General features: G+C 38.6%; 2 protein-coding genes across 4 annotated transcripts; one reads left to right on the top strand and one right to left on the bottom strand.

Annotated features, from left to right (window-relative positions):
* Positions 1–368: 368 nt before the first annotated feature.
* pole4 (polymerase (DNA-directed), epsilon 4, accessory subunit) lies at positions 369–1,912 on the bottom strand. Its single transcript, XM_051376386.1, has 4 exons — positions 1,540–1,912; positions 1,082–1,166; positions 845–886; positions 369–649 (listed from the first exon to the last, which is right to left on the bottom strand). Exons 1-4 carry the CDS (start codon positions 1,786–1,788, stop codon positions 636–638), a joined length of 390 nt encoding a protein of 129 aa, XP_051232346.1. The 5' UTR covers positions 1,789–1,912; the 3' UTR covers positions 369–635.
* A 1,640-nt stretch (positions 1,913–3,552) lies between these two features.
* On the top strand, positions 3,553–9,670 carry LOC127350100 (serine/threonine-protein kinase NIM1). Of its 3 annotated transcripts, XM_051376360.1 has the most exons (5): positions 3,553–3,611; positions 5,489–5,794; positions 6,959–7,227; positions 7,518–7,568; positions 8,105–9,670. In XM_051376360.1, the coding sequence occupies exons 1-5, from the start codon at positions 3,590–3,592 to the stop codon at positions 8,855–8,857; spliced, it is 1,401 nt and encodes a 466-aa protein (XP_051232320.1). In that variant the 5' UTR covers positions 3,553–3,589; the 3' UTR covers positions 8,858–9,670. The 3 variants fall into 3 exon arrangements, with proteins under 3 accessions (XP_051232320.1, XP_051232321.1, XP_051232322.1); XM_051376361.1 differs by lacking the exon at positions 7,518–7,568; XM_051376362.1 differs by lacking the exons at positions 3,553–3,611; positions 5,489–5,794 and adding an exon at positions 5,801–6,404.
* Positions 9,671–10,547: the final 877 nt, after the last annotated feature.

Genomic DNA, 10,547 nt, shown 5'->3' with positions numbered 1-10,547 from the left:
GGAAGTTCAATTGACCGACTCTCAAAACTGAAGACTTGTGGCTGTTTTTAACTATTTTTGATGTTTTTTGGAGCAGTTTTTGTGTAGTAATAAAATGTTAATATATGTTACTGGTATAAACAGTAAACAGAAAAAGTATAAGTTATAGTTAAGTATTCAAGGTCTGTTGTGAATTTGTAATTGGACTTGACGGACATCAGATTCCCGGCCTGTAACTGTTACATCGCAACCTGTTTCAACATACATATCAGTACATATTTGTGTACTATGTACTGTGGAAAATCTTATAAACTTGAACGACAATATGTCTCTTGCAGATTTACTATTAATTGAGTGTGTAACAAACTGTTGAAGACGTCTCACAGACATTGGTTGTTTAAAACTTAAATTTATTTAATTGTACAGCAGTATTTCACAAATATTTACAAAACATTTACACACTACCACTGATGTCTTCAAAGTTAAGTATGAAAAATCTTAACGGCACATTTTAGAAAAGCATTTATAAATATCCAATCTGAGAGTTTGACTTACAAAAGTACCACAAAGGTTCATCACAACAAATTGTATCTCTGCGACAGAAAGTTTCTTGGATGGTTGCAGATATTCAATGTTCTCCTTTCCTGAAGCCGGGTTTAATCTAGTGTGCCTACAGAGAAAATAAAGAAGAATTAGTACTGAATAAACTGTACTGGTGTAAAAACAAATAATACATGTGCACACATCTGCATGAAGTATGATGTATGTTTGGTCTTTGGTATTCTTATTTTACACGTGGGAGATTTATTCAACCTGGAACATGAACAATTATTCATGTAAATCAACATGTCCTGACAAGGCTTACCTTCAAGAAATGCAAATTCATCAATGGCCTCTATTGCGTTGTCTATAGAGACAAAAAAAAAGAGAAAAAAGGTAAAACTAGATGTACGCACATTAACCAAAACAATCCAACGTCCTCTATAAAAATCCACCCTCTCTGAGTCCATCATCTGAACAATAACACAGTAAACACATCTTAAAGCCCACTGACTGTTTACGTATGTGCAGACTGTATTCAGGATGTCTTTACAGCACTTACCCAAGTCCTTTCTCTGCAAGGTTTTCCTCTTCCCTTGCTGGGCGTACACCAGGGAATCTTTGGCAATCATCTCAACAAACAACTCCTGCAAGAAATAAACAAAACACATCAATATTCTGTTATTTAAACCAAAAACAGAAACAAAAATGACTGATATTTTCCCACCTATATAGATATGGACCTGGAGAAAATGTAACACTGTTGTATGAGACTGCTACAGTGTTTTATAGTAATATTGATTATGTGATTATCACACACACACACACACACACACTCAATGATATAATCTTCTGATGAAAGTGCAGTTCAGTGGCTGCATCTATAGCCGGTGGAGTTTATAGTAAACTTTACTGAACACATTGATCACATAATACTGAGAAGAACCCTATTGAACCAGATTGTAGACAAACATCTCGTTATTCAAATGTAAATAGTCCCACACTTAGTGATTTCTTTACCGTGGCTTTAGCGATGATGAACACAGACTCCTGGCTGGCGAGTGACACGTCTGGGTCGGTCTTCATGAGCGCCTTGATGCGGGCCAGCGGGAGTTTGGACAGCCGGCTGTGGGTCACGGAGGCAGCGGGGCCTGTCTGCTGCTGGCTGCTCTCCTCCTCCGCCTCGGCCCCGCGGCTCTCCTCCTCACTCCCACACCGGTCCGGGTCGTGCTCCGTGGGGGTGACAGGTGTAGCGACCGTTGCTGCCATTCTTTGATTATTTACACAAAGGTTATAGTTTATAAAAAACACAAATAAATCACTACGGTTTTCTAGCTACATGTCACAGGTGACAACAACATCGGCAGCAGCGCGCCAGCATGTGCTTCCGGTCTTTCAGTCAGAGGTTCGCGCTGATTGGTCAGCCAGCCAGCCCGAGGTCCCGCCTTTTCCTCTCCCGCCAACTAATCTTCAACTGTGATTGGACAGATTGCGAACCAAGCTGTGGCTATTGGCTGGACTGAGTGTCAATCAAAGCAAGTTGCCTTGGACGATAATGTGGTGTTACTAGTGAGATTTTATTGTGATTTTAACTTATTTAAACAATTTAGTGAGTGGAAGATGAGTTTTATACTATGTATATATTTTTGGCAAGTTCCATACACAGAAAATTACAAATATAAATCCGAACTTTACTTACTTTCTTAAACCTTTTTTTGGCCACATGGGGGCAGCAGACACAAGCTGTGAGTCAAACACAGCATCCTGCTGTCTCCTTGTAGAGCTGATAATGGCAAACTGTTTAAAATTGTGCTTATTTACACATGTAGCAGACATGGAGCAACATTTGCATTCAGTTTGAGTCGTGTTGAGTCCAACATTCAGTCTATTTTTAGTTCTGTTTTGGTCTCCACCAATTCCTGAGGAAAATTACAAACCTAATGCTAATGCTAAATGCTTTTTGCAGTTGTCTGTCATTGGACTGAAATCAAAACAAATAAGTGTCAGGAAACAAAACAAAGTGCTTAAAGATGCCAAAATGCTGCATAGAGTTGAGGAGAATTGCAGACTTTTCTGTGGGTCCATCAATATGAGTGAGTCCTTTGACATACATTTAGTAATTGACCCACTGTCAATATTAAATATTGATTAAAGCAGTTTAAATTATGTTTTCCTATATTCCCATTCTTTAGCTAAAACTGCTAAATAAAAATAAAGAAGCAGCAATGACTTAAACTAAGTAAAAAGATTATTTCCTTTTTTGCATGTCCTTCAAAATATTCATTTTTTCTACTATATAAAAGAGCTTCCTGGGCGCCCCGTTATCTCAGTGGGTAGAGCTGGTGACCCATGTACTGAGGCTGAGTCCTTGCTGCAGCGGCCCAGGGTTCGAATCCGACCTGTGGCCCTTTGCTGCCTGCCATCCCCCTTCTCTGCCCCCCCTTGCTGTCCATCTCCAGCTATCACTATCATAAAGGCAATAAAAGCCCCCAAAAAATACTTTAAAAAAAGAGCTTCCTGAATTTAATTTATAATTGCTGTTTATATATGTGATGTTTCAATAATTGTAATCCCTAATGTGTGCTATGTTACTGTGCTTTGAGTTTATAATTGTTTACAACAGGATTTTACTGTAAAAAAAACAAAACAAACATGTTACATCTACTGTTGATATGTATACTGTTATTCATATCATACAATATTTTTTAGAGTTGAATGTCAGTAAAGCTTGGTGTAGCGGTCTGACATAATTAACTATAAATGTTACAGTTTCTCCTTCAACTAATTTACTATATTCAGGAAAAATAATTTAAAACATAAAATAAAAAATTCCAGTAGCTTACATTCATTATTTATCAACAGTTATTCAGTATTAACTAACTAATATGAGGTGTGATCAGTTTATTCTTTAAAAGTGTATATGCAGCATTTCCATCATTTTAGTCAATGTCAGATCACTCAATGAGCTGTCCACTAATACACTGCGCTAATAGGATTGTGAGGAGTGATTTAGTTCTCTCAAGCTCAATTCAGTTCAGTCACAGTCAGGTGTTACAGCTGGGGGATATACATGAAGGACCCGCAGCTCGCAGGTAAATTTATTTGCTTTGTATTTTTCTAATATTTATCTGTCTGCCGATCTGTTTGCAGAAAGTTTGGTATTTTTATAAATTTGGTTAACATTTCTTAATAAGACACTCTTCACAAAGAGTTTATAAGCTGTAAGTAATCGCTTCAATTCATGAATAAACCTTCTGGTTATGTTTGTTCTCCAGCATGACACATGTCTGTAAGATGGATTATTGTAAACCCTCGATTAATGACTTTTTAACATATATAATTGTAGCATTGGTAGTTTATTAGAAAGTCAAAAACCCATACTAGAATGAATTTATGTTTTACTAATATTTACTGCATTGCTGCCAAATAAAAAGGATAAACATCAGCCAATAGTATTCTTCATAACCTGGCAACCACAAACTTTTTCCTTTTAATGCTGATTAACCAACAAAATGGTTGTATGGCTACTGAATATATACATGCATGTTTAGTCCTAAATTGTATGATGTACTGTACATAGCGATGCAGAGGAGCAAGATAATAATTTTATTAAATTAGTTTTGTTGGCAAGACAATTTAATTTACCAAAATTTGCATATTTCATTCCATGTAAATTAAAAAGTTCTTTCTATTAGAATGTGTACAGCAACAAGTAACATGTACAGAATAAAGTACAATATACACACAATTCAAGTAAATTCAGTACGAACAAAAGAAAAGAGAAAAATTTTGTATTCATTCCAAATTGACTAGACCCCTGTACTAATACTGTATCTAAAAGCAGTGAGTAATCCCTTTCACCTTGAGAGCTGAGCTTACCACAGGGCTAAATTTAACCTACAGTGATCAGGACGAGGAATAGTATTATTATCACACTGTAAATTTACAAGAATTCAATGTCAGTGGTTGTTATTGACCATTTGCCGCTTTATTTAACTCATCGCCCTTTACACGCGCTGTCACTTGAAGAGGTTACACAGAGCTCAAGCTGTGGCGGATGAACAATCTGATATCTGACCCTAATGCTCGCTACTCTTTGTTCAATGCTGAAACCTTAATACACTGTTTCCTGTAAAAACAAAAAAAGGGTCTAAGCATCACAATAAAAGAAAGTCAAAATACTTTCCTGTTTGGCAGAAAGTGAATACTTTGGCCAGTTTTTAAAAGAAATGTGCTAAGACCTGAGGACTGTGTGCTGTGAATAAGACCTGTGTTCCCAGAACAGAAAAAAACAGGAAAGGTTGACACATCCTGCTTTTGTCCATCATTAACCCTAACTAACCCTAAATGAACACAAATATGTTGAAACATTTTAACACAGTCCAAACATATATCTGCACCTACCTGGACCTATAAAGCTGATACAGACATTACAAAGTCTTTGTCAAATAAAATAACATAAGGAAAGCTCTCCTTGCATCCTGAGAAAGAATAGATTTAATGTCAGTTTATTCAAACACTATATGTGTGAAACAAAAGGATAAAATATCAGTTAATATTTATTTATTGAAATCTATATTATCAGTTAACATTTGCCTACAGACACCAACAATTTATAAAGTAAACCCAAACCACGATGAAGGTTAGGGTTGTTGTAAAAGAGGCCAGACGTTTCACCACACACAGTTCATAGTTAACATGGAGGTCAATCTCATTACCACTGTTCTTTACGTAGAGTAGTCACACTACTTCTGCACTTACTTAAGACGTCAGTGAGCCATTCCAAAAATAACTTTGGTATCCGGCTAACACACGCTCCAAAAAAGGTAATGTTAGCGGTGACTTAAAAGTGCATTTATCCTAATGTGGCTGCATCGTCCTTTCACACTATGCTGCTGACTTATTTTTGCAGAATGCCAAATCTTCGCTGCTTTCTAATTCACTCTTCTTTCTTAAATGTATTTTCAAGCCATCAAGTCGCGCCTATGGCCAAAGCAGAAAGTGAGCAAAACATCCAGAGAGGAGGCTCCGAAAGGGGAAAAGAGCGCCAAGCCCCTGGCCTCTCCTGCCTTTTCTGCTGCCATCCCACAGCTGACTGAAGCAGAGAGAATGAAGCAGTCACCATTTGAGAGGGTCGTCTACGACATGGCCCACAATGAGAGGATCATCAATGACCTGATGCTCGGTCGGAGAGTTGGCTTCTACGAGCTGCGTGGAGAGATTGGGCAGGGAAATTTCTCTACGGTCAGATTGGGCATTCATGCCTTGACGAAAGGTCAGGAATCAGTTATTTGAGTGGTTTTGTCCCATGTATTCATTCATTTCTCTTTGTTTCTTTTAAACCCTTATCAAGCAGTTGAATCCTTACCCAACCGTGACAAACTACACACTTTTGAATGCACAAAGCTATGGAGCCCTGGGAAAACCACGTTCAGCTCCCACAGAATGACAACTTTGAAGTGCATGCAAAACACAAAAGTGAACGTGTGTCAATAAAAATCATAGAAATAAAAAAAGGGGCTGGGAAAAACAACAACCTCAGTGGTTGTGAAATCAAGCCAATGCTGATGTAACAAAAACTGCAGTCCCTCAAATGACCACTTGAGGCTGTGGTGCAGTAGTGAGTCAATCTCAATAAGGCCCCATGTTAAAATCATTCCACCTCAGCTACACCTCACGCTCCACTTCCTTGCCACATTTTTGGATTAGCCAGGAGTCAGGACTGCCGACCAATGAGTTTTACAATGGCTTTTTAATTATACAGCCTATGGAAAAAACACTACATTCATACCCCCTTGTCTATTGTTCAGTATCACTTAACAATTCACTAAAACTCCACAGAGTTGCCTTTCAGAAGAGACCAGGATCTGGACTGGAGTTCAACAGTAACAATTTAATTTAATTTATTCTATTTATTAAATTAATGCTAGAATCTTAATGAATAATGAATCTTTGATCCAATGTGAAACGCATTACATCCTGTCCAGTCTAGGCAGCCGCACTTAAGCCTGAAACCACTTAACTGTTGTGTACACAGTTTGACTTTGGGGAGATTTTGTACACGAATAATATTAACGGGTTTGTGAATAATGTAGACTGATCCGCTGAATAAGCCTTTCTGATCTCAAGATCTTTCCTGACCCCTGCAGTGCTTTTATTTTCTGTTGTTGTTCTGTTTTGTTGTACTTTTGTTTGTGTGTGCAGGTTGAACTGTTGGGGGGTTCTTGGTTCTTAGCCACATTTTTGTCATACCTCAAAATAATGCTGCAACAATCTTCCAATTTAATTAGATACAAAAAATATATTTTTCCATCTCCCGTGTTTTCGCATGTGTTTAAATCTCTTAAGTATGTCTCTGTCCTTATTCTGAACTTTGACCTTGTAAGACCCTCTCTAAATCCATCTCAACATCTAAGCGTCCCCTCCTCTTCTGTCTCAGAGAGAGTAGCCATCAAAGTCGTGGACAAGCTGCGTCTGGATAAGAGGACCCAGACGATGTCTTCCTCAGAAATCAGCTGCATGGAGAAGCTGTGCCACCCCAATATAGTGCGACTTTACGAGGTGTTCGAAACCAGCAGGAAGCTGTATCTGGTGATGGAGTATGGCAGCGGTGGAGACCTGTTCTCCCGAATCACCACCAGGGGGAAGCTGAATGACCTGGAAACTAAGCTGGTGTTTGCACAAGTAATCTCTGCCGTTAAACACATGGTGAGCTTCAGTGTCAGTCTGAATCATTATCTGTCTGTGCTTCATAGCCTTTGATTCTGATATGACGAAGATATTCAAAGTGAGTAAGAGCTGCATTTGAGATAAAGAGTAATTGTTTTAAAGGCTCAGTCTGTAAACGGTCAGTGGAGAGCTGACATGGGAGATAACATGCAACAACAGTTTCTCAGTCAGCCTTAAACTGTAGATACAGTCAGCATCTTAAACCCCTATGCCACCATAATGACCCATTTTTGAGGAATTGAAACTGAATATTGCCTGTTTTCCATCAGACACTCCTTCCAAACAGTGATAAGATGAGGGGGCTCGAGATGACTAATAGGGTAGGAAAGTAGTAAGATTATTGCCTTGTCTCTCAGTTTTGCTTTTACTGTGAAATATTGGATCTGGATTTGATTTTATTCCTTTGGACCTAAAACAATTATTTCAATTAAATCCTAATATAAGTTTAGAGGGGAGATCTATCTTTGGTAGAACTGCTAACAATGGCAAAGGACCCCAACCATAAACAGATTTTTGTCAACAATTTATTGTATTTTATAAACTATAAACAATATATCTTTATATAAAATCTTAATTTGAAAGGTAACTAGTAACTATAACAGCCATATAAATATATATTTAAAAAGGAAAACATAAATGTAGTTAGTTAGAAGTATAAAGTAGACAAAATTATAAATATAAGTGCAAGTACACAACCTGAGTAATGTACTTAGTTACTTTTACACCACTAATAATGATAATATATAATTGATAGAATACTGTTTGTGTAACATGATGAAAGCATTAAAGTTATTTTTGTAAACACTTTCTTTCCCTAAAAGTAAATGTCAAATCAGATTCTTTTGTGACATTTCAGCATGACAACAAAATCGTCCACAGAGACCTTAAGGCAGAGAACATCTTCTACACCACCAGCTACTGCATCAAGGTCGGAGATTTTGGTTTCAGCACAGAGAGCGGCCCTAATGAGCTCCTCACCAACTTCTGTGGCTCACCACCGTACGCTGCTCCTGAACTGTTTAAGGAAAAAGGTTACATCGGACGCTTCTCAGACACCTGGGCTTTGGGTATTCTCTTGTACTTCATGGTGACGGCCACTATGCCCTTCTATGGGGACAACATGGGGAGGCTGAAACGCTGCATCCTGCAGGGGGCCTACAGCATCCCTGCTTATGTGCCCGATCCATGCCAGCTGGTCATTAAAGGCATGCTGCGGCCTGTGCCTGCTGACCGCTCCACTCTCACACAGATTACAAACAGTGCTTGGCTGAATGGGATCGAGTACCCTCGTCCGTATGTCTTGCTGCCCCTGTCCCCGGCTCACTTTGCCCAGGCCAACCAGGCTCTATGTGTGGAGGAGCAGGAAGTGAAGGGTTTGCTGTCAGATCTTGGCATTGTGACAGTCCATTTCCAAAACAATTCCTGCTTAGACAGTAGGAGCCCACTGACGGGGACCTACCGGATCCTTCTCCATCAGGTCCAGAAGAGGAGGTCAGTGGAAGCTGTAGGTTATTCAGCGCTTCACCCTGATGATTATGGGAGTCCACAGAAGTGGTCTGTAGCATCTGTGGGAAAACACACTCCCTCAGCTGTCTGTGTTGTATTGTAATGAGAAATGAATGGACTGGCTTTAGTTGTGGGTACACTTCATCACATACACATGTTCCCTTTTACTGGCTGACACCCCCTCAATCACTTCAGGCTCTCTTAATCTGTGAGCTGTTATGTTACATGTTGAGAAGTATTTAAGTTGTGTTGTGCAATATTGGTCGGAGTCTGAGGGCTCTGCTGTCCCGCAGTGTAAGTCAATTAGTGCTTACAGACTAGGGCACCTTTCTTAAGTAATTAGCTACAGCTTTCTGTTCTGATTACGTCACCAACCACAAGCTTACTGACGCATAACATTCATCAATCACTGTATGGCTATCAGCGTCTACAATCCCTCTTAGTCAATGCATAAATCTGTTGAACTAATCCCAGGTCACAGGTAATCCTGATAAGGGAGACACTGAGAACATGCTTGGTCCAACAAAAATGAAACCTGAGACTAGGCAAGGAAAAAATTAAGACCACATGAGGCTGGAACAATAGACACAATTTAAAAACCAGTCTGCAGCCGTCTTGAAAAATGTTTTGGGTTTTTTTTGTGCATTTTAAACTGATGCCTAAAATGCCTTCATTTGATATATATTTATTTAAAATGTTTGTGAATATTATCCTAATTTTATGATTGTCACCAAACATCTGGAGCACACAGAATTTTTGCACAATTTTATTCTCATTTTGTAAATATCTATGTTAAGTATTGTGCTAATGTTTGCTTTTTTTGTAAGGCAATAAATGCTTCATGGATTCTGGTCTAACTTGAGCAATAAGTAAGGCCAGATTCATTTATCGGAATAAAAGTATTTTCAAAGAATGATTTTAACTGTTTCCTCAGATTTTCTTGTCCGATGGGGACATAGTACAGGATCCAGCCAAGATTTGAACTGTTTACAAACAATTTTCTACTGGGATGTTGAATGATTCCTTGCTTCCTTATAAGTCCTGAAGTTTAAAAAAGACAAAATGTTGGCTCTTCAGGCAGTTTGCAGGAATTTATTTGACCCATTTCAAGCACTTTCGTTTTTGTGGATTTATGACCTCTACAGAAGTATGAAATATTACGCTGTGAACTGTGACACTTTCTGTCAGTACAGAACTGCTCATATTGCTCCTTTAGTTTCACTTGTGAATTCCCCTTGAGGGAACAACAGTGCTAGGCATCACTCTTTGCCTATTACCGTCACCTCACAATGTAACAGCAGTGTCTGCCAGTGTCTGCACACACCTACTTAGTTTATGATTAGTGATTGGCATTATGATAACAATCATATTTTGCAATAAAGTCTTGAACCTCTAGCCCGCAGCCGTTTCACACAGAAATGTGTACACATTTTGGAAGACAGAAAGAGATTATCAAGGTCTCTACGAGTGCCAAGGAGGAGTCTTGACTTGCTGTTTATTTAGGAACTCTGTTCTTGCTCAATATTGCTGGTTGCAGTTATTCCTTCCCCTTGAGGAATATTGCAAACACTGGATAATACAAATCAGGATTCTCAAACTGCTGTTCATTTCTCACCCTCCATCCCCCTTCCTTTAGTCCATGATATGATATCAAAAATAGAATATAATCTGGCAAGGAAGATTATTATAATTTTTTGTGTAGTTGTTTAATTAACATAAATGTATATACAAAGGTTCCTGCAGATGCGTGCACAGATAGGAAGAGAGAAGGTTTCAGGCCTTCATTTGTTGTT

Source organism: Dicentrarchus labrax, unplaced genomic scaffold, assembly GCF_905237075.1.
Source record: "Dicentrarchus labrax unplaced genomic scaffold, dlabrax2021, whole genome shotgun sequence".
NCBI lineage: Eukaryota > Metazoa > Chordata > Actinopteri > Moronidae > Dicentrarchus > Dicentrarchus labrax.
The sequence above is the reverse complement of the archived record's forward strand: the minus strand, read 5'-3'. Positions and strand labels throughout refer to the sequence as shown.